This window comes from Pongo abelii, chromosome 7 (genome assembly GCF_028885655.2).
Source record: "Pongo abelii isolate AG06213 chromosome 7, NHGRI_mPonAbe1-v2.0_pri, whole genome shotgun sequence".
Lineage (NCBI taxonomy): Eukaryota > Metazoa > Chordata > Mammalia > Primates > Hominidae > Pongo > Pongo abelii.
In genome coordinates, this window is record NC_071992.2 from 43,752,467 (window position 1) to 43,779,524 (window position 27,058).

The following is a 27,058-nucleotide window of genomic DNA, read 5'->3' on the forward strand; positions in this document are numbered from 1 at the left end:
GCCGGGTACTTTGCTCATCCTCAGGGGAAACGGCCAGGGAGGCTGTCTTCCTGGGGACTCTCAGTGCATTAAAGGTCAGACCCTCAGGCCTCAGAGTGGCCTTGTCTCTAGTGTCACAAAATATTTAAGAGTTGTTTTTTTGGTTTTGCTTTTTATTTTTTACAATGACGGGGTCTTGCTATGTTTTCCAGGCTGGTCTCAAACTCCTGGCCTCAAGCGATGCTCTCACCTCAGCCTCCCAAAGCACTGAGATTACTGGCGTGAGCTATCGTGCCCGACCTGAGATCTGAGAGTTGTAAGCCCTCTCAGGGCTATGGACACCTTCGTGTGTTAGGAAAAGTCAGGGAAAGGGGAGGGGCACCCAGTTCTGTTTCCCCGTCAGGACAGTGGAGACGGCGTGGCCTCCGTGGCACAGGAACAGGTGAGGACACGGGCTGCCTGCGCACACTCACCTCAGGAACTGTGCCCCCGTGGGCCCCAGCGCGATGATCCTGCTGGCCAGGCCCTCCTCCTCGGCCAGTGGGGGCGGCGTGCTGAGCTTCTGGGGCTTGACCAGGCGGCAGGTGATGCGGGTGGGCGCTGCGCACGTCCGTGGCGGGATCACCACTCGCAGGCCGTTGTGGCGACTTCCTCTCATGGAACCACCCCGGGCGTCGACCATGAAGCTCACCAGAAACCTAGGAGTGGCGCAGATGCACGTTGGGCTTCCGCATCCCCTCTTGGAGATGGAGACAGGAGTCCCCGAGCCCTGCGCCCACCACTCACCCTGTATGCACCGGGCTGGCCACCGGGCTGATGTTGTCTGAGGTCTCGGTGGCTGGGCTGCTGGGGATGAGGGAGTCCTCATCATACTCTTTAGATGCCTGGGGAGAGAGAAAGGGTCCTCCTGTCCCACCTCCTCCCGGGCCGGCTGGATGCCTTGCCAGGGTGTGGAGGCTTGGAAGAGCCTTGCCGCCAGAAACCAGGTGCCATGTGGAGAAAGTGCTCCCACGGGACCCCACTGCCCTGTGAGACAAGGCCGTCCTGGGGTCTGAAAGGAAGCGCGAGCGTCCTCCCACCTCCATGCCTCTCCTTGGCTCAAGACCCTGGGACAGAGCCTTGGAATGGGTGGAGCCAGTCCTCACTGTTCAGTCTGGCTCCAGGCCCCAGGCCCGCTGCACCTGCTGCAGACCCGCCCCCTTCTCTCCAGCTCTGCCCATGGGGAGCCCTGCTCTCAGCAGGCCAACTTCCTCTAGGGTGGGCACTGCATCCCAGCACCGTGACCGCCTCGCCAGTTAGCTGTGGGCGGGCTACCTGGACATCTGGAGTCCACGAGGTGAACACAACAGACTCCTGCCCTTGTGGGGCTTCCTGCCTCCTCACCTGTGCAACGGGGACTTGCCTTAGGGTAACGCTGCAACTACAGGGATGCCAGTCTGCCCTGGCACAGCCAGCAGGACCTGAACCCGGCCTTGGTGCTCTCTACATCTTCACGTTTGCTTTTCCCCCGGTCCAGAACATCCTTGTCCCTTGCCCTTGTTGATCTAATCCTCTCCACTCCCCACGTCTCACCTCCTCCACAGATGCTCCCAGCCACCTTGGGGCTGGCTAGGGCCTCCCTGCTCTGCACTCTGTGAGCACTCACACCACACAGTGGAGCACTCCCCCGCTCTCCCTCCTGGTTCTGTGCTAACTGGGTTCATGCGTCCGAGTCCACTCTTTCTGGTTGGGCCCCGGCTCCCAGGAGGCAGGTGTCCACCCCTCCTGCCCAAGCCTGTCCAGGGTGCGCAGCAGGAATCCAGTAAACATCTGCTGGCTGGAGTTCCTACCCTAGGCCAAGAGTCGAAGACAGTGGGCTGGTCAAGGACCCGCTGGTTTCTCACTGCTGCTGTCCTGGGCTGCACCCAAGGACTGCGCCACCACAGGAAAGGGCCCCATCTGACCATCTCTCCCAGATGCCGCCCACCCAACGCCGCCAATGTTGCACCATTATGAGGCGTCCAAGCGTGGAATGCCAGTTGGACAGTGAGGGGCGTGTGAGCTATTAGTGCCTATTGTGCTACGTACGGGCCACCCCTCAACAATCACTGTCCCAGGGTACTCATGCCCTCCATGTGGGGAAACCACAGAGAAGGAGCTTCTCACCTGCTCCTGCTCTTCTGACCTGATCACCACTGTCTCAGGTGTGACACAGGGAATCCTGGGGATGGCTGGAGATTCCACCCTGCGTGCCAAGAACACCAGAACATCACAGGGCTGATCCACATGTGCACACAGCTTCCTCTTCCTCTTGCCTCCAAGCCTCTCCCTCCGGCTTTCCACTCTGGAGCCTGACTGCGCTTCACAACCTGGTGGAAGGACCGCCTCCTCCTCCATGAAGTCCTCCCCAACGACTCCAACCTGCACTCGTCACCCCTTTCTCTACCTTTAGAACCTGTTGACAGAATCTTCGCTCTGGCTAGCGATATATCTTTCTGTGTTGCTACATGACCACTTGGTGTGCGTTTCGATCCCACCAAATGAGTCCGCAAGTTGCTTATGGTCAGGGTTACAGCTCTGTATTTCTTTCTAATAGATGTCCAGCAAATTCAATGGAGTAAATGGCCCCATGGTTTCACTCCCTGCTTGTTCCGTCTTTTCAGAAAACACCTAGGGCTCAGTGTTTCTACAAAGTCGTCGATATTAGATTGCTTTGCAAAATGTCCCTGTGTACACTGTGCCCACAGTGAGATAACTCACAGCAGTCACAGGGGGAAATGAGAAATGTGGTCCAGGCAGGCAGACCCGGATCTCCCCTGGCTTGTACCTAACATACCTCAGGGGCAGAGGTATACAGTCAAGAGTTCGAGCTTAGCCTGGCAATAGTTTCTAATGTGAATCTTCCTCAACTTTTTTTTTTTTTTTTTTTTTTGAGATGGAGTTTCGCTCTTGTTGCCCAGGCTGGAGTGCAGTGGTGCGATCTTGGCTCACTGCAATCTCCGCCTCCCGGGTTCAAGCAATTCTCCTGCCTCAGCCTCCTGAGTAGCTGGGACTACAGATGCACGCTGCTATGCTCAGCTATTTTTTTGTATTTTTAGTAGCGACAGGGTTTCACCATGTTGGTCAGGCTGGTCACGAACTCCTGACCTCAGGTGATCCTCCTGCCTCAGTCTCCCAAAGTACTGGGATTACAGGTGTGAGCCACCGCGCCCGGCCATCTTCCTCAACTTTTGGATGAGAAGTTGAGTGTGGATAAGAGGGAGAGGGGGTGTGGATATAAGGCTGTGAATGAGGGGAGCCTGGGAGAGGAGGGGAGCCTGGAAGAAGAGCAGAGAGGCATCCAGGCAGCACGGTGTGAGGGAGGCCTCCGCCTGCCCTAGTGGCTAGGGTGCAGAGCTAGCGCATCCTAAGGTACAAACCGTCTCTCTCTGCGGGCAGCGTGCCCAGCGCCTGGCCTGCTGTGCCCTTCCTCCCTCTGGAATCCCTGCTCTGAGCCACAGGGCTGCACCTCGGCACCCCCGGGGACCCTCCCGGGAGCACTGCTCACACTTGGTCTAGCTTCGGCACAAAATCCAGCAGCTCCTTCTCTTCATCGACATCCCTGGAATCCTGCCTCTCAGCCTTGGAGCCGATGAGTTCTTCCCCTGAAACAGCAAGAGCTCAAGTGAGTGACAGGGTAGAGGAAGAAGAGTCCCTCTTTTTTTAAAAAAGCTCTGTTCCTGCTCTGCCTCTGGGGGCTTGCTCCTGAGGAGTGGGGAAGGTCTTGATGCTGCAAGGAGACTGGGAGCAATGTCTTTGCCCAGTCCTGGTCCTCCAGCTCTGGGATAGAGAGCAGGGTAGCCAGCTCCTGACATCTTAGATGCCTGAGGCTTTGCAGGAGGCCAAAGACACAGCCAGAAAGAACTTTGTTCGCTTAGTTCCAATTCAAAACAGCCCTTTTAGCTGTGCAATGGCACCAAAGAAGGAACTGCTACTGCTCTTTTCCACTCCACACCAACAGAAGAATAAACTACAGTGGAACTGGACCCACTCATTTCAAAGGGCTGGAGAATTTTTTGTAATCATGGCAACTAAAACCTCATTACTTCCAAAGCCCATCACAAAGAGTTTCAAACTAGGGGTCAATCGGCTGCCTGCACCTCTGACTGCCTCTTTGTTTCTCTCTCCTAGCTTGAACTGGAGCTGGAGCCCCGGCCCTCGACCTTGAGGGGTCATTCATTGCTACCCAGGAGTGAGCGCCATGGCTTGTGATCTGGAGCTGACGGAATGGAAGAACAACAGCTCATGCAGTTATGATCACAAACACGGTGGCATGGGCACAGACACAGAGATGGACAGGCAGGAGCTGCCCGCCAGGCATGGGTCTCATGGGTGTGAATTCCCTGGTTTAGCTGAGCTCCTGGCTCCAGATTATTAGCTGTCAGAGGAAGATGGAAAGCAGGAATGGATTAGTGAGCATCAGGGTTGCTTAGGGTGAAATGCGCTCTAGTGAGAAAAGACCACAGGAAACAGAAAGTGTTTCATACCCATTATAGTTATATGAGCAGTTCCTGGAAAGCAAAGGAGAGCAGAGTTGAAAGAAGGACCACATTGAAGGCAGTTAAAGTGAGAGGCATATATTATCCAAAGGAGCACCAGAAGCTCTGCTTCTCTAATTGACAAAGTTATACAACCATGAAATTATCCAGATGGAAGGGACCACTGAGCTGATCCAGCCCACCCCACTATTCAACATCCCCAGAGTTGAGGATCCTACTACTCAACATCCCCATCTAATTGGTGATGAAATAAGGTTTGCTGGGGTTAGGAAAAATACTAGAAGCATTCTATAGTTCATACAAGCTGAGAGTATAGTAATTTCTTTCTTTTTCTTTTAGAGACAGGGTCTTGCTCTGTCACCCTGGCTGGAGTGCAGTGGGGTGATTACAGCTCACTGCAGCCTCAAGCTCCTGGACTCAAGCAATCCTCCCACCTCAGCCTCTGGAGTAGCTGGGACTACAGATGTGCACCACCACACCCCGCTAATTTTTAGTTCTATTTTTTTTTTTTTTTTGTAGAGAAGGGGGTCTCCCTATATTGCCCAGGCTGGTCTTGAACTCCTAACCTCAAGCAATCCTCCAACCTCGGCTGCCCAAAGTTCTGGGATTACAGGCATGAACCCAGGCACCCAGCCAGCCTATAGTAATTTCATAATCACAGAAATAACCCAAAACCTACTGACCCACTATGTGGTCAGAAGTGCAGCTTAAAAGGCATTCTCACAGATTTTGAATAATCCACTTAGTATTCGTTCAAAGCACAAAGAAAGAACCAGGCAGAATTTTATTACAGTTCCTCATGGTGCTGAGACTTAATCTCAGTAGAACCATGCTCCGATTTGATACACATCCGTAATCTATGCAAACATACATGTGTTTTTGAAACTTCATGGGATTTTAAATTTAGTCAATGTTCCTTCACCTAAGTATTAATAGAGCAGTATTTGTGATAGTAGACAACAGTTATAAAAAGCAGGTCTCCCCAGTTTCAGTGTCCATCTACAGCGCTTGGGCATGTTGTAAGGGGACAAAGCTGGCAGGTGGCAGGAAGCCCCCTTGGAGGGTGCCCGGAGCCGCTCTGTCCCCACCAGCCTGAGTTCATTACCCCAACTTTACCTTCATCTTCCGAGACATCCAGGATCTCATCAACTGTCTCAGGGAAACTCATTCGATGCTTATCACTGACTAACTAAAACGAGAAAAAGCAGATAATTCAACCCAAACTAGAGCCGCACACATTTTTTACCAGCCCAGCGGTTCCCTGGTCACGCCTGTGGGGCTTCCCCAAAATGAAGAAAAACAGACGGAGGAGGCGCTCAGCCTGGAAGCTGCCGGGCAGAAACCACTGGGATGGGACCCAGGAAAACTGGCTTCCCATCTCCCCAGACCCCATCCACTCCACTGCTGCCCGGAAAGCTGGTCCCGCCCCTAGTCCTCGGGCCGCTAGGTGGCAGCACAGCCCCGCTGGAAGGAGGACAAGCTCCCACCCGTCGGGAGCGGCGCCTCCGACCGGCGTCCGGGAGCCCCAGAAAGCACCCCACTTCCAGAGTAACCCCAGGCACGCCTGTGCACCAGGCTGAGTGTGTCTGGGGTGGGTGCGGGGGAGAGGCAGACATACCACGAAACTGGTTTCATCCGTGACGACCTTGAGCACGTCGGTGACAGAAATGTAGCCCAAGCGCTTGGCTATGGCCAGAGGTGTGGTTCCATCCTGGGAAAAGAGCAGCCCGGGTGCAGTCAGACAGGGGATGGAGTCTAGGAGGCGGGGCTGGCCCCCTAGACACAGATCGAGTTCACCTTCTAGTTGTTCAGTAGGACCTGAGTGGACAGACGTCACCGTGGGGCCCAGAAAGAGATCCCTCCCTGCACGTGTGTGTGCCTAGATGTGTGTTAGTAGCAGCACCCACAGAGAAAGGTGTGGGAGGAGGGAGGGCAGCGGTGCTTTCGATCTGCAGCGTCAAGTGTGGGGCCTTGCAACCCAGCAGAGGAAATCTCCCAAGGAGAAGTCAGGCTCTGCTAAGTGGCAACCCACTGGGAAGGAGGTCAGGAAGTTGCCAGATGCAGTTTTAGGAAGATGAGGACAGAGGGAGGCTGCTTGCTGCTCCCAAAGTCTGTTCTTGGGTGTCAGTGATGGGGTATTAAAATAGTTGAATTAATCCATATACTTCAATGAACTCTAATCAGAATACTCAGAAATCACAAATCACCAGAAATACAGCAAGGGCATATTTTCTACTTTGATTCAAAGAGCTACATGATCATAAATGGATACTGAGGCTTGATTTTTCTTTTGACTTCTCTACTTCTAGGATGTGCCTTGGGCTCTGTTCAGATTCAAGTCCAGCTGCAGTTGCAATTTCTGCAACCCCATCTACAATCAAGAGTCCACTTTTCTGTGTGTGTGTGAGACAGAGTCTCACTCTGTCACCCAAGCTGGAGTACAGTGGCGTGATCTAGGCTCACTGTAATCTCTGCCTCCTGGAGTCAAGTGGTTCTTGTGCCTCAGCCTCCCGAGTAGCTGGGACTACAGGTGCCTGTCACCTCACTCGGCTAATTTTTTTTTTTGTATTTTTAGTAGAGACAGGGTTTTGCCCTGGAGTGTTGGCCAGGCTGGTCTCGAACTCCTGACCTCAAGTGATCCACCTGCCTTGGCCTCCCGAAGTGCTGGGATTACAGGCGTGAGCCACTGCACCCAGCCAAGGGTCCACATTATTTCAGAGATAGAAGCAGACACGGAGATAATTTCACAGAACCTCCGCATGGTCAGATGAGGAAGCTCATACTGAACGATGATTGCTGATGTCACTAAAGATAACCTTGAGCCCTGAAAGATCAGGAAGCACCCAGGACATTTAACTGTGTTCACTTGTACCATACTGAAAACACTTTCACATATTTTAGAATGGGTTTCAACAAGTATTTATATATATATGGTATGTATGTGTGTGTGTGCATATATATATGTATATGTATGTGTGTGTGTGTATATATATATATATATATATATATTTTAAGACACAAGGTCTTGCTCTGTCTTCCAGGCTGGATGTCAAGTGGGCAACTGGAAAATGGACACTGAACTGCAGTGGTGCAATCACAGCTCACTGCAGCCTTGACCTCCTGGACTCAGGCTATCCTCCCACTTCAGCCTCCCAATTAGCTGGGACTACAGCTAATACGTGTCACCACACCCACATAATTAAAAAAAAAATTTTTTTGTAGATTCAAGCACTCACTGTGTTGCCCAGGTTGGTCTTGAACTCCTGCCCTCAAGCAATCCTCCCACCTTAGCCTCCCAAAGTGCTGTGATTACAGGTGTGAGCCACTGCACCCACACTCAAGAATATTTTAATAAACATAAAAGAGGAGGGTAAATGGTGCTTAAAAGGAAAACGATCAATTCACCAGAAAGAGGAACTGATCACAGCACCCCATCCCCAGGGTACCCCAGGTAGTTGTGGCTTTAGGGTGCTGCGGCCCCGTCCAGGCCCCAGACACATGCATTAACCTCTACGGTTAGGGGAGATCACACAAGGCTGCTGCCATGGGGACCAGTTTTCTAAACTCAGGAGAGAGAATGTACTCACCGAGCTGACCTCGTTTGGGGAAGCACCATTTTTCAGAAGCAGAGTCACGACGTCTGTGTGTCCCTGCTGGGCTGCCTGGTGCAGGGGGCTGTATCCTAGCTGCAAAGTGAGCAGACATTTTGGCAGGGTTAGCCAGCCACTAGACAGAGACCTGCCTACAGATGATAGTGCCTGCCCATCTTCGAAGTGGGACATTAATAAAATGCATTTTCCCCCTTTCTTCCTTCAGGGTCCATGGTCAAAACTGTGGCAGAGCCCCTAGTGCTCCCAGAGCAGCTCTGGCTGCACCCTGATCTGGCATGGAGAAGGGTCAGCGCAGGAGTCGTGGCTGGGGCACCCCTCTACCTTGGTCTTGGCATTGACATCTGCCTGGTGCTGCAGCAGAAACTTCACCAGCTTGATGTTTCCATAGTGACTGGCCACATGGAGGGGAGTGTAGCCCATCTGAAAAGCAGATGAGAAGGAGTGACCGGAGCTCTCCTGAGCTGGGCATCACATGAAATCCTTCCCAAAGCAGCTGATTCAAAGAGAGAATGGACAGGGAGCCCCTTGAAGGCTGACATTGACAAGCTGAATGGCTGCTGCTGGGCAGAGACCACCAGGCTGAGATGCTTGTGGGAGACCCAAGGGGAGACGTCAAGTGGGCAACTGGAAAATGGACACAACCGCAAGAAGAGGGCTGTGCTGGGGTCGTCAGTGCATGGGAGATCTGAGAGCTTTGGAGGTGAGAGAGGTCCCCCAGGATAAAGTGGAGGGTGAAAAGCAGGGCCGAAGGAGTGAGGCAGAGGCAGAAAAGAGGGAGGAGGGAAACCCTGAGAGACCAGCGTCACAGAATCCCGGGGGAGCTATGTCAAGAAGGAAGAAACAGCCTTCAGGCCTGGGAAGGGTGCTGAGATCAGGGCAGATGGAGATGTGGGGTCATGGTCACTCCAATGACAACAGGCTTTTTGCATTAGAAAGCTGAAATCCCATTGAAAAACCCCCAAAAGGCTGTCCAAGTGACTGTGGTGTGATGGAATTTACGGGAACTGGTCATTGCTTATTGAAATGCATGGACTTGGGACATTTGCTCATGTGAGTCTGGGCCGTTCAAGGAGTCTGTCCTGCTGAATTTTGTGGTACTGCCTCCCTGAATTTTGGGCCCGCAGGCCAAGGCCCTCTGAGCTCCTTGGTCCCAAGTGTCCCAGGAAGCTGGTACCAGATTCCAGAGACCACCCAAGCACAGGTCCTTCCCATAATGGGATGGCTTTGGGATCCTCAAGGCCATTCTAACCCACAGGACAGGGTCTCTCTGTGCAGGACCCCAAAAGACTAAACGGGGCCCGCAAGTGAAGCCTCAAAGATCCAAAACATTCTTGGATTTTAAGCAGATTCCCGTGGAAGCTGCAGGCAGTTGGAGACAAAACACAGTTTCCAGACTTTTCTCAGGGTGACTTCAGCAGAACATTATCGCCGGCATTTCTGTGCTACTCTGGAGGGGGCGGGAGCTCCTGGTACTGTCACTGTCCCTTCCTTTTAATATGGTTCCCTTGTGGGGAAAAGAAACAAAATGTGGCTTCTTCCATGAAGCACACCTCCTCGCACCAACCAAAAACACCCTCTCTGCACTCTGTGCTCCCAGCTCCTCTCTTAAGAGTAAATATCAAATTACGCTCTTCCTTCCTGTCCCTAGCAATCACCTCCACACCAAACTGCAGACACCTCGACGGCAGATTCCATTCACATAGCTCCTTGCACATACCAGAGGTTCAAAGAAAGTTGAACTGGATTTAACCAAGTGCTGGAAGAAAAGGGGCTAAGCTTTTGTGTGGATCTGGGGAAGCTTGACATTTTGACCTGCTAACTACTCATGTTAGACAGGTCTTAGAGTCAGGATTAAACATTCGTCCCGCTTTCTCACTGCAGAGGCTCAAAGGTCTAGCAAACTTTAAAAAGTCCGCAATGGGAAAGTAAAGATAATTAGGAGTCGTGTTTTCAAACTCCACTGCCAGCCCTAGGAAGTGGCAGAGAAGAATGTCCCACTGGGCCTTTGGGGTTTCAAAGCTCTGTGGAAGATTCAATTCTGAAGTGTGAGCAAGGAGTCCACACAGACTGAAGTTCCGGCTGCCTGCCTTACCCGGGTGGTGGCGTCCACCATGACACCATGTTTGATCAGCACATCTGCCACTGGAACGTGGCCTTCTTGTGCTACCAGATGGAGGGGAGTGAGTCCGCTCTGCAAAGAAAAAGACGTTCATCACCTTCTAGCAAGTAAAGAATTCCAGGCCACAAGGAAAGAGCTCTGAGGTCTGGGAGCTGAAGCTGACTTTGCAGTCACCAACTAGCTATTTGGCTCCAGGCAAAGCTCTTCTTGTTCTGGGCCCCAGTGTCCTCATCTAAAAAGTAAGGTGGTTACACTAGACCAGGGGTTGGCAACTTTTTCTGTTAAGGGTCAGATCATCAATATTTTTGGCCATGTCTCTGTATGACTAACATTTAAATGAATGGGCATGGGTGTGTTCCAATAAAACTTTATTTACACAAACAAGTGGTGGACCAGATTTGGCCCACGGGCCCATAGTTTGCTGACTTGTGATCTAGATGAACTTTATGGCACTTTCCCATTGTTGGTGCTTTATGGACTTCCCAATAAAGGATGCCCCATTTCCATGGTGAATTTCAGAGCCCTGTAGCCTTGGTTTCCTAATCTAGACAATAGGTGTTATCATGGATCCATCTCAGGGGCAAGATGAGGAGTGCTGGAGAAAGCACAGGTGAAGCACATTGAGAGACACACAGTGCTGTTTAAATGGCTGGGCGCGGCAGCTCATGCCTGTCACCCCAGCACTTTGGAAGGCCAAGGCAGGTGGATCACCTGAGGTCAGGAGTTCGAGACCAGCCTGGTCAACATGGTGAGCCCCCATCTTTACTAAAAATACAAAAATAAGCAGGGCGTGGTGGCTCATGCCTGTAATCCCAGCTACTTGGGTGGCTGAGGCAGGAGAATCACTTGAACCTGGGAGGCAGAAGTTGCAGTGAGCCAAGATTGCACCACGGCACTTCAGCCTGGGTGACAGAGCAAGACTCCATCTTAAATAAATAAATAAATAATGTACCATACTGTTATCACTGCACAGCCAGTGCTGGCATGGTCAAGAGGGCAGAGCATCCCACCAGGAGTGAACGGACCATATTCTTGAACGTGGCATCACAGCTTCCTCAGGAAGGCAGTAAGGTATCAGAGATGTTGTTTGATATGTGGGCACCCACATGAAAATGTCAGAAAAGTCTTCTCTCCCCTGGACTTTGCCTCAGTACCCTTTGCTAACGTGGGACCAACAAAGCTGGATTTCTCTGCAGGCACAGACCGTGTCCCCTCTACAGGACTCCACTTGCCCTCCTCTGCCTTCTGCACACCCCGCAGGCTGACCAGAGGCTTGTGGGCAGTCATGATGCCCCACCACACACCGCTGCAGCCAGAACCGGTGGGCCCCTCCTGCAGGCAGGCAGGGGTGGCTCAAATGAGAACAGCCCTCGGTTGAGGAGTGACTGTGTCAGCCTCTCAGGCGGGCGCTCTGCCTCATTCTTGAGCTAACACCAATAATCTGCCTCATGACAGCAGCGTGCGGATGACAGAGTGGGTTTCCAGTCACCTTACTGTCTCCTTGCAAAGCTCACATTAAGTGGGACAGTGAAGGAACCCAGAATGCCATGAGATATAATGAATATAATGATCCTACCAGAATGGTTCCCTCATTGGGGGTCAACTGTTCAAATTTGTACAAAACGTGCCAGATTTTGTAAAAAATGTGCCAGATTTTTAAGAAATCTTAAGTTGCCCTGAAAATGCTTGCCTTTCTGAATGTGTGCTATGTGAATTTATCATCAAAGAAGTGGTTCTTCACATTGCATGGTTCCACGTATATGAAATGTCCAGAACAGGCAAATTCCTAGAGACTGAAAGATTTGCGGTTGTGAAGGACTGGGGGCTCTGGGGGAAATGAGAAGTGACTGCTAATGGGTACGGGGTTTCCTTTCGGAGTGATGAAAGTGTTCTAGAGTTAGATCATAGGCTGCTGAATTCTGTAAAAATACTAAAAAACATTGAATTGTAGAGTTTGAAAGGGTGACTTCTAGGTGAATTATATTTCGATAAAATTGTTGTTTAAAAAAGAAGTGATTTTTAGTCTTTTTTATGGGTCACACATTCCTTTGAGAAGCTGAGAAACACTATGAATGCTTCACCCAGAAAACTGCTCACGTGCCCTTCCTCCCCAGATGTGTGCGCAATTTTAGAAGGCTTTATCCTCACATACCTATTGTCGCTGGAGTGAGAACTCCTAGTGTATAGGTCAGTATTTTTAAAAATATCTTTCTCCCACGGAACATAGAATATTTAGTCCCAAATAACAGAATGCACTCCTGAAGGTAGGCACCGGCCTATATTTGGGAAGGTGTATTTGGATTTTAATATTGATCTTTCTGCAGATCCTTAAGTCAATCTGTTTAAAAGATCAGCAAAGGCTTTGGCATCAGAAAGGCTCAGAATCCTGCCACCTTGGGAATAAGCAACCTTTCTGACTCTGTTTATTCATTTATAAAATGAAGGTGAAATGTACACAGGGCTGTTCCAAGGATTACACACACACACCCCTAACTCAGAACCTGGGCACACATGGATGCTCAATATGCAGACACCACACGTTGTTATCCAGCACTCCAGGGCAGATCCGAAGACGCCGTGCCTACCTTGTTCCCCAGGTTGCCATTGGCTTGTTTCGAGAGCAGCAGAGCCACCATCTCTGCGTGGCCCTCCTGGGAGGCCAGGTGAAGGGGCGTCACACCTTGCACCGACTCGGCGTTTGCTGAGCCCCCATACTGCAGCAGACTACGGGCCACCTCCACCTGGTTCTGCTTGGCAGCGATGTGCAAAGGGGTGTAGCCATTCTGAAACAGAAGAAGCCACCCAGAGCCTGGTTACACGAATGCTGAGCTGACAATATCAACACACAAGCAGGGGCTGAGTCTGGTTCTTGGCCGGCTGGACACCCAGTGAGCAGGGCTGGCATCACCCAGGAGCAATTTAGGTAAACAAACAAACAAAATCCATTTGATTTGGAGACAGCTCCTCAGGCTTGCATAGCCTCTATATGTCCATCTTTTTTCACCATCTGTTTTCTGTTATGCTTTGACAAACTGCTGGACAGGAAGAGAATAACTGGAAGGCTGGGTAAGGAAATGAAGGATTCTCATTTCTTCCCTCCTGCAATAAGAGCCGAAAACCCCAAATATTTCATAAAGAAAAAGAAACATCAGCCCCTTTTCTTTCCCAGTGCAACTGGGCCAAGTGCTGCCCTCTGGGCCTTGCCGGCATTAGGCAGGGTGGTTTAAGGGACATGCACCCGGCAAGGGACTTGAGGATGTGGGACAGTCCTCACTCCACTGTTAACTACCTGTGTGACCCAGGGCAAGATGTTCCACGACCTAGACTTCCTTCTGTATCTTTTAAGTCATTAAAAGTGGATAATAACATCTATCTTGCTCATTTCTCAAAGTTGTTAGGTGGATCAAACATGATACTATACGTGAAGGTATGTTCCAAAATTAAGATATAAAAAGTTGGCAGGGCACAGTGCTCATGCCTGTATTCCCAACACTTTGGGAGGCTGAGGTGAGAGGATCATTTGAGGCCAGGAGTTTGAGACCAGCCTGGGCAACATAGCTAGACCCTATCTCTACAAAAAAATTAAAAAATTAACTGGGCATGGTGGTGCACGCCTGCAGCTACTCAGGAGGCTGAGGTGGGAAGATGGCTTGAGCTAAGAAGTTGGAGGCTGCAGTGAGCTCTGATCGTACCACTGCACTATGGCCTGGAGCAGAGTAAGATCCTGTCTCCACACATAAAAATTTTAAAAAGTAATGCACCCGTGTGTCATGGTTTTGCAGTGCACTGGTTTGCAAGACATTATAATTGCACAACGAGATGAAGGAGCTTGCCTCAAAAGTAAATCAATGATGTCACTGTGCACTGTTTATTCAGCCAATTTTTGTTTTTATTATTATTATTGATAGCAAGACTGTCTCAGTGAAGGAAGCAGCGCATGGGTTTACATTCTGGAGCACACTCCTTATCTCCCTGCAGGCAAGAGACAGTTCCCAGGTGGGCACCTTTGCTCATCACTGCCGAAAACCACTTTCACCTGCGTTTTTTTGAGCTTCATTAAAACCACATAAGGTCACTAAGGCAGGCATTTTTATTATCCTGTTGTGTGGAGAAAGAGGCCAATTCTCTGTAAGGTTAAGCGCCTTATCTAATGTCACATAGTAAGCAGAACAACAGATAACCCAACCTTGACCTTCTGATTGCACAGCCCAGGTAATTCCAGCTAGAACAGTGGTTCTCAAACTCTGATGTGTACACAAATCCCTTCAGACCTTGTTAAAATGCAGTGTCTGATTCAGAGGCGCTAGGGAGGGCCCGAGATTGTGCATTTCTAGCAAGCCCCCAGGTGATGCTGACAATGCTAGTCCAGGGATCACACTTTCAGTAGCAAGGCCCTAGGGCACTCAGGGTTAAGGGCAATGCCAGGCTGGAGGACGTCCTGGACATAAGCCCACCCAGGCCCATAGCAGATGGCTGCCCAATGTGGGATCTGTCTCAGGGCACGAGATTTCCCCACCTCTGCCAGCATTCCTCTGGCTGAGGACTGAGTTCTCCCTGCCAGCCACTCTCTTACTGTGGAAACCAACATTTCTGATTCTGCCAGGATCACTGGTCAGGAAAGGGAAAGAAAGGGGCTGGCCAAGGCAGTCAAAGCCCTGGGTACAGGGAAAGCTCAGCAAGGTGGGCCCATAGGCGGCTTTTGTGGTGAAACAAAAAGTTGTGACTTACCCGAGGAATTGAATTAAATTGAAAAATCATTCTCTTCGAAGAATGACATGTGATAATCCTTTCTAGTATTCTTCCTTTTTAATTTGATTATGTTATGAGAAACATTAAATTGTTCTTTGTAGGTTCTGTTCATGTAACAAGATTGGCATTTGGATTATAGTAAGTTTAATTAAACAACATGATTTTTGCACTGTATTAAAAGAGAGCAAAGGAATGGGGTGCGATGCCGCAGATCCAGCCTGAGATGCAGGGTCGGCTCAACACGGAGTTAAGCCTCCCCACAATGAGACACGGAGCACCAGTCAGCGCTGGCCCAGAGAAGGTTTTCACCATGTAAATGAAAAATAAAACCCTAAGTCCCCAAACAGATCCCATCTGGGCCAAAGAGATCCCAGAAAAACCTTCAAAACTGAATTCCCAGCCAGGAAGGAAGGGAGGTTGGATACGCCTTGCTATATCCACTCCCTTTAGGAGTTCAGGCGCAACTGACCGGCATTCATGTTAAAACAGATCATAAGACTAACCAAAGGGACTCTTTGTGACAAGACACCAGATTATCAACAGGACCCAAGGCCACAGTAGGCAAGGGCTGAGTCACATGCCCCCTGGAGGTCACTCAGCCCAGGACCCTGGTGAACAGACCCTTATCTCAACTTAATTCTTTTCTGCTGATTCCAAACTTTAGATAAAGCTTTACTCCTTTAACCAACTGCAAATTAAAGAATCTCGGAATCTGCCTATAACCTCTGGGCCTTTCTAGGTATTTTTGTCAATATATACCTTCCATGTATTGATTTATGTCTTTGCCTGTAACTCCTGCCTCCCTAAATGTATAAAACCAAACTGTAACCCACCGCAGACACACTTTCTCAGGATCTCTTGATACTGTGTTGCCCAGGGCCATGGTTATCACATTGGCCCAGAATAAACCTCAAAAATACTTTATGGAGTCTGGCTTTTCCATTAATAACTACATGAAAGCAACGATTATTAGGCCATCTTCTTTTTTTTTTGAGACAGTCTCGCTCTCTTGCTCAGGCTGGATGGAGTGCAGTGGTGAGACCTTGGCTCACCACAATCTCTGCCTATCAGGTTCAAGTGATTCTCCTGCCTCAGCCTCCCAAGTAACTGGGATTACAGGTGCACGCCGCCATGCCCAGCTAATTTTTGTATTTTTAGTGGAGACGGGGTTTCACCATGTTGGCCAGGATGGTCTTGAACTCCTGACCTCAAGCAATCCTCCTGCCTCGGCCTCCCAAAGTGCTGGGATTACAGGCTTGAGCCACCGTGCCCAGCCCTATTAGGCCATCTTTTAATGTACAAAGGACCATCACTTGAGCAATCTGCAGTGTGTTCATGGATGTATCCTCAGGAATCCCAGGCCACCTGGGAAGCAGTGATGTCCACACTGGCAAGGCCAGCCCCCTATCCTGCCCAAGGGTAGGCCTGCCCTGGACATGGCTCAGGCTACCAGGTAAACCTCTGGTTAAAATTGAGATACAAGTGCCACTGTCACTCTCAGAACATGGACTGCCCCTCTGAGCTTCCCCTAAACCAGGACTAAAAGGAACAAATGAACTTCTGCAGGTGACAAGGACAAGGACAACTAGGCTGGAAAGTCACGGAGAGGGGAGGGAGGAATGTGTGCCCGCAAAAGGCTTTTCTTTCCCAAGGAAATGAGCCCATCCTAAGGAATGCACACCGAGGGAGCTCTGCCCAAATGTTCAAACAACATTAGCATCAAAATTAGAAAGGGGAGGGTTTGGTTTGGGTGCAGAGAGATTTGCATGTGAAATTCTACAAAATTGCCAGACTACTTTGGAAACTATTTTTTGCCATGGAAACAAAGCCCATCTGTACAGGGTTTGTGCTTGGATTTAGTTATCTTTAAATATAATGAACCTGGCTCCCGTTCCTTTTATATAAGTAGGGGAGTGAGGAGGACGGGAGTCCAGGTTTTTATTTTTAGAGGCAGGAGTAAGTCGACATCGCAGCAGGGCCATGTGCTCCCTCTGCACAGCGACGTGGGGCTCACTGCAGCAGCAGCGAGGACAGAAGGAGACAGAGCTGTTGGGAGCCGGCATCTAGAAGTGTGATGCTGCAAGATGGGGACACGCATCTGTCCAGGGAGGGAGGACGCGCTGAAGCCCGGCAAAACTGGCACTGATGCTCCCTGCCTGGGCTGCGGTGGCCCTAAGCCAGCAGGTGTTGGCCGGAGTCACACGGGGTCCCACCCCGAGGCTCCTTCTCTGCGGCACTTGGATGCCTGCCACATGACGGATCTCCCATAAATTATCCTGTTTCCCATGCGCCTGGCTGCCCCATAGAGTGCGGGGACTGCGTGTGGCTTTTGTCTTCCTGGCCCCGCTCCCTCTCCTCTCCCCTTCTCCCTGCTGGCCACCAGTCCCGTGGTGCCTATCCCTACACAGCCTTGCCTTCCCACAGCGGGCAGCCTGTTCCCAAAAATGGTCCTTCCAGCTTTATCCTTGTACTACCCAACCCCATGGGGTCTTCCAGAAGCAACCCATCTGCTCCCTCCTCTGATTCCCTCAAGGGTCACGGAACCTGCTGCTCTGAGCAGCTCGCCTCCGAAGCTGGTGTGAGGCTGGGTCAATGTGTCTCATATTCAGGTGAGCCTCCCTACAAAAATGCCATCATCTAAAAGTCTGATCTCAGAGAGAAATGAATTTGGAGGTGATCACTCTCGTTTTAAACAGGTCCCTTGCTTCCAGGTTCCAGCAAGCTCACCAGCAGTCCTGAGGATTTCTCAAAGTACGGTCGCTGTGACCCCAGCCTCAGAACCACGCAGAGAGTAGGTTAAAAATGAGGCTTCCAGGCCACACTGCACAGTCCCACGGAGTCAGAATCCAGCAATGCTAGAACCAGGCTCACCACTCCCCAGGGATTTTTATCCATACTGACCTCTGACAGTCAGTTTACAAAACCCAGCTGACGTGCAACTGCTTGGGGACACATTTGTTGTATAAAACAAGTTCTGCCTCTGCAAGGTAACCCCTGGCTGGGAATTGTTACCCACTTCCCGTCCCACTCCTGGGCCCTAAATAGCGTGATTACAGGGCAGGTAACATGTGTGAAAGTGAGGCGTGATTTCTGAGGTAAAAATAGCAACAGAACGCAAAACCCTTGGGCTGCTGTGGAAACCCCCCTCCCTGAGGGACTGGAAGGTAGCAGGTGACCTGCTTTCCAGGGACAGCTGGGGAGAGGGGCCGGCCTTACCCAGGCAGGGCTGTGCGGGGAGCCGCCCCGGGGAAGCAGCAGCTTGACGATGTCCAGGTTGTTGTGATGGACGGCCACGTGCAGGGGGGTCAGGCCATTCTGCAGGGGACAAAGACAAAAGAGGCCAGCTGTCACTCCCACGGACTTTCTCCTAGGACTTTAGGCATGGACTTTCTCCATCCCTTTAGGCATGGGAGCACCTATTTTATACAGTAAAATCCTGTTTAAAATCCTTCCCAGGCCAGTCTGAACTTGGAGTCACGACAGAATGTCATCGGCCCTGTGGGAACGGGGGGGGACGTGGGCAGTGAGATCAACACACTTGCCCAGAGAAGGCAAGTGTCTCGGGTCTTTCCAAAAGGATAAGGCCTTTGACAGAAAGGCCAGTCTTTCCAAAGGCCATTCTCTCTCGATGGCTACCCATGGAAATATAAACAGGCCGGGTGCAGTGGCTCACACCTGTAATCCCAGAGCTATGGGAGGCTGAAGAGGGAAGATCACCTGAGCCCAGAGTTTGAGACTAGCCTGGGCAACATAGTGAGACCCTGTCTCTATAATTTTTTTTAAGTTAGCCGGGCATGGTGGCAACTGCTTGTAGTCCCAGCTACTCAGGAGACTGACACCCGAGGACGGCTTGAGCCCAGGAGTCAAAATTGTAGTGAGCCGTGATGGCACCACTGCACTCCAGCCTGGGCAATAGAGTGAGACCCTGTCTCAAAAAAAAAAAAAAAAAAAAGATGGACAACACAGGCAAGAGATGGAATCTGCAAGTGCTGAAGTCCATCCTCTGTCCTTGCCTCTAACCTGAGAGCTGCAGGGGAGGGCGGGGTTCAAACTCACTTTTCCGGCAGCATTCGGGTGTGCGTCCCGCTCCAGCAGCAGCTCTGCCACCCGCACCTTCCCGTACTTAGCTGCCACGTGCAGAGGGGTAAATCCTTTCTGAGGAGAAACAGGCTGTCAGGACCTCGGGGCCCCAGGGCTGTCCTCCCCGGAGAAAGGGCCCACGGCAAAGGAGGCTGCACCTCCGCTGGCATGGAGAGGCCAATGAAAGCAAAGGCACAGCCATTTTTGAGCCCTCCGGGGGGCCGAAGACCTCAGGAGTTGGCAGGCATCCCTGCACTTGCTGTCCACACTCCTCTGGCAAGAAGGTCTCAACCACCTCACAGTGGTAGTTGATTGCTTGCTAGCTGAGGGCAGGGTATGAGTCTTAATCCTTCTCATATCCCCAGAACCTGTCTGTGACTTGCCCAAAGCAGGTTTCGACTAATAATTGTGCCATGATAAATGTATGAAGGCTGGCTGGGTGTGTGAGAAGCTGTGGTTGACCTCCTGTTTTGGGGAAGGATGGAGACACATCGGGCTTGCAGGTGGTGGCCAGCCCCGAGTGTGATGACCCTTCCAGCTGCTTGCAGCATCATTGAGGTGACAAAGAGAACCAGGCGGGAATTCCCCTCTGAGCTCCAGGCCTGGCTGAGTGAGCCTGTTGCTTCCTTAGACCGCGACGGGGGAGGCTGTACCTTGGTCATGCAGGCCTGGGATGCTTCCTTTTCCAGAAGGGCCAGGACTGTTTCTACGTGGCCCTCACGGGCTGCAATGTGCAGAGGGGTGTGCCCAGCGGTGGTGGCCAGGTTGGGGTTGGCGTTATTTTCCAGCAGGAGCTTCACCATGTTTGTGTGGCCGATGCGAGCTGCACAGTGAAGTGGGGTCTGGTCATCCTGAACCCCGAAGGGAAAACAAAGAAGAAGAAACGCTGATGTTACCAAATCCAACTTTTCATCTTACAGAGAAGCAAGGCAGGGGCCAGAGAGGGCAAGTGACCTTCTCAAGGTCACACAGCTAAGATGAAGAGTCAGGATTCGAATCAAGTCTCTGAGTTACAGGAACCAATATGCTGTATCCTATTGAATCCTTACAACAGTTCTTCAGGTGAGCTGTTATTTCTACCTTATTTCCCAAAGGCCCAGCCCTCCCATCTGTAAAATGGGAATAATAACGTCTACTTGCTAGGGCTCAGCTGGGATCAAGCGGATAATGTACATGGTTTCTGCGTTTGGTGCATAAAAGGCACTCAATGCAGTGTGGCTGCTCATCCATCTCCCATATCCTTTCTGAGTGGATGCGCTTGTCTTTCTGCTTGAACTCTACTTTGATTTTCTCTGTACTGGGATCAGGGGAGTCTCAACTGCTGACAGAGAATGAGGACTTTTCCACCCACGCCCCCCCACTTCCTGTTTCTGAATGCTGCTGTCGGGCTGCCTGGGCCAGGTCTCATGGGGCGCAGCTGGAGGCTTCCCTCGAGGGCCCCAAACACAAATCACAGGCCTGACTCTAAGGAGAACCCATCGTGGCCTGTGGTTAGGAAGCCTGCTGTTGGCCAAGTGAGCAACTGGCAAACTCCACAGCTCTTCTCACTGCCTACTCCTCCAATCCCCGCAAAATGTGATTACAGTAAGGGGGAACTCTTCGGTTTTAGATCAAGTAATTCTTGCCTGATTTTCGCTGGCAATGCTTTCTTCAAATGTTGCCCCCCTCCTTATATGGCAACTGTCATCGTTAGCCCAAGACATACTCGGGCCAGCCACGCACCTTGGACTTTCCTTATTTTAAAGAAATGTGGCTCTCATGCAAAAATATCCCTGGTCTTCTCAAACCCCCTGCAAAGCAGAATCTGAGCGCTCAGAGAGACCTGATCGGGATGAAAAGTGATCCCCAGGCCACAGCACTGCAGCCCCGCCTGGAATGAGGATGGGTTCTCTGCACAGTACCGGAACTGCTCACATCTGAAACCCTTCCCTTCCTGCCTTCACTACTCACCTTGGCCTTGGCATTGACTTTGGCTTTGTTCTGGAGTAAATATTTGGCCACTTCCGTGTGCCCGGCTCTGGCTGCCATATGTAGCGGGGTCTCCACTTTCTATAAAATAACAAAATTATAGAACTGTTCATACATGCCTGCTGTCCAAAACGGCACACACAGAGCTAGGAAGTGCAGCCTGGAGTGGCTTGGTGGGTTTTTTTCCAAGAGGTGGAGTTGCCCCAGCAAGCAGCTCTTTAACCTGGTGTGTGTGCATGTGTGCATGCGCATGTATGTATGTGTGTGTGTGTGCACATGTGTGCAGGTGCATGCGTGTATGTGAGTTTATGTGTGTGTCTGTGTATTCTAGGTACACTGAAAAGTAAACCCCGGAGCTAATGAATATTCAAAAATGTAAATGTATTCCCAGTGAACACTTATAGACGTTCCAAAATTATTGTCCAAAACAAAACCTCCAAGGTTTACGGATGTGTGAGAAATTTAATCCACAAAGCGTCAGTACACAGGGATGTCCTCCCCCAGTCTGAAGCGTTGGCTGTTCTGGGAATTGTAGCTCTGTCCCCAGAGGGTAGGCCTGGGAGCACTGGTGAAAGCTGCCCTCTGAGCTCTTGGTCTAGAGGAGCAAGCCCCTGCCTGCCTGAGGGCTTACCACGTTGGAGACGTTGGGCGACGCCCCCCGCTGCAGGAGGTTCTTCACGATGGGAAGGTGCCCCATGAAGGAGGCCACGTGGAGAGGTGTCAGGCCAGACTGAAACAGAAAAAGGTGGAGTCAGATAAGTGGGAGTCTTTCCGCTCCCCTGAAGAAGAGAGAACCTGACGGTATCTAACGCTTTCACAAATGGTTTTCCAAGAAAAGGGAGCTATATGAGGTGGGTTTGCTTCCAAGAAAATGGTTGGAGAAAAAAATTACTGTGGGCAAGTCGTGCCCACTCTTACAACTTGCAAAAATTGTGTCTGATCTTGGAAAGCTCCGTGAGACTTGACTCACGTTCCCTTGTCTTAGTCACCCCTGATTCATTCCTTCCAGCAGTCCAGACTTGCAGACACACATACCCCTGCAGCCACACAAAGCTACAAAGAGCGACTCTTGGAGAAGGTGGGTCGGGGGAGACCACGGGCCTGCCCCCAGGCTCCTCTGCAGTCTCTCTTACCTCGGTGACTGCGTCGATCGAGGCTCCCGTCTTCAGCAGCAGCTCCATGACACGGACGTGGTTCTTTTTGCAGGCGATGTGTAAGGGGGTAAAGCCATTCTGCAGCCCACACAAAGGGAGACAGACAAGCAGGGGCTTACACACGGGCCCAAGGAACGCCCAGAAGACCACCTGGCTGCTCTAAAAGGCAGCTGCTGCCCAGGCCACCAGCAGATGCCCATAGACCAATCAATGAATTAATGCCAATTGATTAGTCTTATAATGTCAATTAATGCAAATCATGTAAGAGACAGGTGGCTCTCACTTCATGCACTAGATATGTTCCTGAACATGTTGTTTATAAACCTTTTTTAAAAATTTATTCATATTTCAGATGCACTAAAAGATCCTGCCATTTAAAGCCCCCTAAAGGTAAATTTACAATAAAAGAGTACTTTCGTGAAGCAAATCATGTTCCCTCTTCCCTGAAACCACTGATCATTTTTAGTGAAATGGATTTCTGCTCTAAAGTGTGATGTATTCTGAATGTAAACTCTGAAGGGCAGAAATGTGTATTTGTTTTTGTCTGTTTTTTTCAGTGCTTTACCCACTTAAGGCAGTGGTTCTCAAATATAGGAGGTGGTGGTGGGGGTATCGTTTGCACCTCACCCCCAAAACATGTGGCAATGTCTGGGGACATTTTTTATTGTTAACTAGGGAAGGAGAGCTATGAGTGCCTAGTGGGTAGAGGCCACGGATGCTGCTAAACATCCTACAGCACACAAGACCACAAATATTGACCCCAAATGTCAATAGTCCTGAGGCTGGGAAATCCCAACTCCCCTACAACAGTATGTGGCCTGCGGGCACTGCTCAGTGAAAGCTTTTTTGAGTGAGTGAATGAATGAATGAATGAGCCATCCTCTGCCATCCCTGGAGGATATCCTGCCCCTCAGTTCTGCTGCCTTGGGAAGAGGCAGAGAGGAGATGTGGTTACAGGCATGCTTAGTGCAAAGCTACAGCCCTACTGGATCCCCAGACTCCCTGGGAGCCCCTGTCCTGGGAAGGAGGCAGAGGAACCACAGGAGGGATTTGCTCTGGGCCTGAGCTTCCCTTTACACAAGTGCCATGAGAACTGCAAGCCCCTCTGTGGACGAAGGATGCTCAGCTCTGGCCATCTCACTCATCCCCAAAGCAGCTCAAAAAGCCACGCAGCCTCTAAGGAATCACTCAGCTCCAGGCCTGGCTCCACTGGAGAGACGCCCCAAGCCCGCACACCTACCATGCAGGATGCTTCCTGAGTCCGGTCTCCTGGGCCCAAACTCACCCCTGACCTCGGCCTGGTCACCAGGGGCAGGGGTCGATACCCAGCTGGGTGTGCAGCGGAGGGTGCAGGAGGGGTGCACACCAGGCCCCCACCGTCCAGTGCTGTCACACCCCACTGCTCAGGCCTCGAATCCGGGGAGCTCCAGGCACCTGCCACCCTTCCCACAGGCCCAGCCATGCCTCTCTGGTCCTGCCCCCAGCCTGCCCTGCCACTCTGCACCTTCTCCAGCAGCCCCCCCACTCACCAGGGCTCTGGAGTTGGGTTTGGCCCCTTTATCCAGAAGGACCTTGGCCACCCTGTGGTGTCCGCAGTGGGCAGCCACGTGGAGCGGGGTCAGGTGGTCCAGGGTGATGTCGTCTATCTCTGCGTCATATTGCAACAGGAGCCGGACACAGTCGAGGTGGTCTCCCTGAGCTGCCATGTGAATTGGGGACAGGCCGTTCTGGGTAAAGAGGAAAACACAGGCAATCACAAAGCCTTCTGGGGACCGAGCATGGAGATTCAGGACGATTCCAACATCACTCCCTACTTCTTCCCTACACGATGCTTCCATAAGGCTCCGGAGGGAGCTTGGCTCACCCCGGCCCCCACACTCCTGCCGGTCTCTGACCACAGGCATTCTCCTTTCCACCTGGCCAAACCTTCAAAACCATGTCCAGCAGACCCACCTCTTCCAGAAAGCCATCCCTGACCACCCTAGACTCCTGTGGGCTTTCCTTACCTGCACCATGCGCTCAGACCTTATTCTCATATTTGCCCAATTATATTCATAGCTAACTTTTTAGGGGAGTGTATCTTTTCTCTTTACTTATACGCCTCTTAAGATCAGTGACTTAGCCTAATATTTCTCATTAAATGCCCCACGGTGCCATTAAATGCCCCATGATGCATGTAACACACATCATGGTCCTTAAATTATGTGATTTTGAATGAATGAATGAATGAATGAATTATGATAAAATAGAACTTGGATCTAAATCCCTCTGTTCCTTGTCCCTATCAAATGCAGTTCAGTTAAAGAAAATTCTGTTAAGGATACTCATTTCTCAAACAGCAATTTGTTTAAAAAACATAAAAGAGAGAGGAGACTCATTCATTCATTCAGACATTAATTCAACACATATTTATCAAGTGATTAATGTGCACCCAGTATGGGTTAAGCTCTGGGGAAACAGAAGAGAACAGACATAACCCCTGGCCCAAGGAAGCTTGTAGATAGACATGGTGTTGTCTTTCAGTGCCCTGAAGTGGGATGATCAAAGCACAGAGGTGTGCACAGACAGATGGCATCCCTGATGAAGGAGGGGCATTGGGAGGGAGGAGGTGAGGCCTGAGCTAGGACTTGAAAGGAGCTGAATGGAAATTCACCAGGAGGACCAAAGGGGAAGAACATCCTAGTGAAGGGAGCAGCGTGTGCAACATCACAGAGGCAACTACCCTAGGGGAACCCAGGGGCCTCCATGCAGTTTGACAGTCTGGGGCAAGGTGATTGCAAGCATGGAGCCAGGCTGGAGAGGAGGCTGGAGTTGCACCAAGAAAGGCTAGGAGCTCAGGACCTGGGATTTCAGCTTTTAGAAAGTGGAAATGAGAGGATTTTCATCAAGGAAGACGCAAATCAGGTTCCATGACAGCAGATGTTAGTGTTATAGGCTGAATTAGGTCTCACAAAATTCACATGCTGCAGTCTTAACCCCCAGGACCTCAGAACGTGACCTTGTTTGGAAACAGGATCTTTGGGGAGATAATAAGCTAAAATGAGGTCATTAGTGTGAGTTCTAATCTATGACTGGCATCCTTAGAAACAGGGAGATTTGGACACCTGCACAGCAGGAAAATGTCACATGAAGATGAAGGCAGAGGTCAGCATGATGCTCTACAAGCCAAGGAAAACAAAGATTGTGCCCAAACCACCAGAAGCTCAGGGAGAGACTGGGAAAAGATGCTCCCTCACAGCCTCAGAAGGAATCAACCCTGCTAGGCACTGTAGCTCACCCCTGTAATTCCAGCACTTTGGGAAGCCAAGGTGGGCAGATCACTTGAGGCCAGGAGTTCGAGACCAGCCTGGCTAACATGGTGAATCCCCATCTCTACTAAAAATACAAAAACAGGCCAGGCGTGGTGGCACATGCCTGCAATCCCAGCTACTCAGGAAGCTGAGGCACAAGAATCGATTGAACCTGTGAGGCGGAGGTTGCAGTGAGTGGAGATCACACCGCTGCACTCCAGCCTGGGTGACTAAGTGAGACTTCATCTCAAAAAAAAAGGACCAACCCTGCTGACACCTTGATCTTGACCCTCCAGCTTCTGGAAGTGTGAGACAGTAAGTTTCTGTTGTTTAAGCCACTCAGCGTGTGGTTCTTTGTTAAGGTGGACCGAGCTAACTCAGTTAGTTACACTTGCATTTCAGAAAGGTCGTACCATAGTTCCCAATTGAAAAGTCACATATTCTCAGTAAGGAATTTTCATAAGCATTCTTTTCAGCCCCATTCTAATGATCTGGATAATAAAACAAAAAATCTTAACTTCTGGCCATGTATTATGTTTAAATACAGCACTCCTGGAAAAATGTTGAGAATTTCCTAATAATTTAATTGATAGTAGCAATTCTACTTTCATTTAGCTGAGGAGTTTTACTTTTAGATATGCTTTTGAAGACATTATCTCACATGGTCATCCCAACAATCCTAGGAGAGAGGGTGGGGGCTCTCCAGATGAGGAAACTGAAACACAGAGAGGGCAAGACACATGTTCATAGTCACACAGCAAATCAGCCAAGGATGGAGGGTTAAATGAGAAACGCTTTTTAGTAGAGGAACACCCTCATGCAACAGCACACACAGACACATGCAAGAACCAGCGTGGGGACTATGAATCATGACCCAAATTAACGACAGCTCTACAGAACAGAACATGATAATGTGTCGGGAATAAATCAGCTTTCACTGTATGGTCTGAGCCATCATTTTATGACAGAACTGCTCATGGGAAACCTCCTGGGTAGCCGTGAGTGGGCCTGGCTTCTGCCTTGCTCTGCTCTGACACAGCTCAATTCACGGGGCAGAGGGCCCAGAGCAGGCGCAGGTAGTACTGTGTGGCTGACAGCTTTCACCCCTTGAAGACTCAAGTCCTTATGTTAGAACCACGTAATGGCCCTTTTCTCTGACCCATAATGGAGTCTGAGAAGAACTGTGTTCTTTTCTTTTTAACTTCGCTCCAGTCTGGCCCAGGCTCTGAAGACTTCTCAGAGTACTTAGTGCCTGTCTTTTCTGGAGCTGGGAAGAGAGACATAGGGATTGATCTAGAGCAGTAGTAGGCGAACTATACAACCTGTGGGTCAAATCTGCCCTGCCACCAGTGTTTGTCAATGACATTTTATTGGAACACGGGCCCTAGTTTGCATATTGCCTATGGCTGCTTTTCTGCTACGTTGGCAGTGTTGAATCATTGCAACAGGGACCACGGCCTGCAAAGCCTAAAATTGTCTAATACCTGGTCCTTTAGATAAAAAGTTTGCCGACCCTGATCTAGTTAGGAATTAGAGCTACACTGAGTGCCTCCTATGTGACAGGCACTGTAATAAATGTCAAAGGTGCTAT

General features: G+C 50.5%; 1 protein-coding gene across 14 annotated transcripts in view; it reads right to left on the bottom strand.

The window, feature by feature from the left end:
- Positions 1–27,058, bottom strand: part of ANK1 (ankyrin 1) — a 241,711-nt gene that overhangs the window by 41,773 nt on the left and 172,880 nt on the right. For 7 of the 14 annotated variants that reach the window (XM_054561512.2, XM_063726624.1, XM_054561507.2 and 4 more), the window contains exons 10-27: positions 23,707–23,904; positions 22,157–22,255; positions 21,655–21,753; positions 21,006–21,104; positions 19,709–19,906; positions 19,032–19,130; positions 18,192–18,290; positions 12,812–13,009; positions 10,200–10,298; positions 8,429–8,527; positions 8,084–8,182; positions 6,115–6,207; positions 5,613–5,685; positions 4,485–4,508; positions 3,506–3,602; positions 2,125–2,203; positions 766–863; positions 453–677 (exon numbers count right to left, since the gene is read on the bottom strand). In XM_054561512.2, coding sequence (XP_054417487.2) covers positions 453–677; positions 766–863; positions 2,125–2,203; positions 3,506–3,602; positions 4,485–4,508; positions 5,613–5,685; positions 6,115–6,207; positions 8,084–8,182; positions 8,429–8,527; positions 10,200–10,298; positions 12,812–13,009; positions 18,192–18,290; positions 19,032–19,130; positions 19,709–19,906; positions 21,006–21,104; positions 21,655–21,753; positions 22,157–22,255; positions 23,707–23,904 — 2,075 coding nt within the window. The remainder of the gene's footprint in view (positions 1–452; positions 678–765; positions 864–2,124; positions 2,204–3,505; positions 3,603–4,484; positions 4,509–5,612; positions 5,686–6,114; positions 6,208–8,083; positions 8,183–8,428; positions 8,528–10,199; positions 10,299–12,811; positions 13,010–18,191; positions 18,291–19,031; positions 19,131–19,708; positions 19,907–21,005; positions 21,105–21,654; positions 21,754–22,156; positions 22,256–23,706; positions 23,905–27,058) is intronic. The other 7 variants (XM_063726626.1, XM_054561514.2, XM_054561510.2 and 4 more) reach the window with 1 other exon arrangement.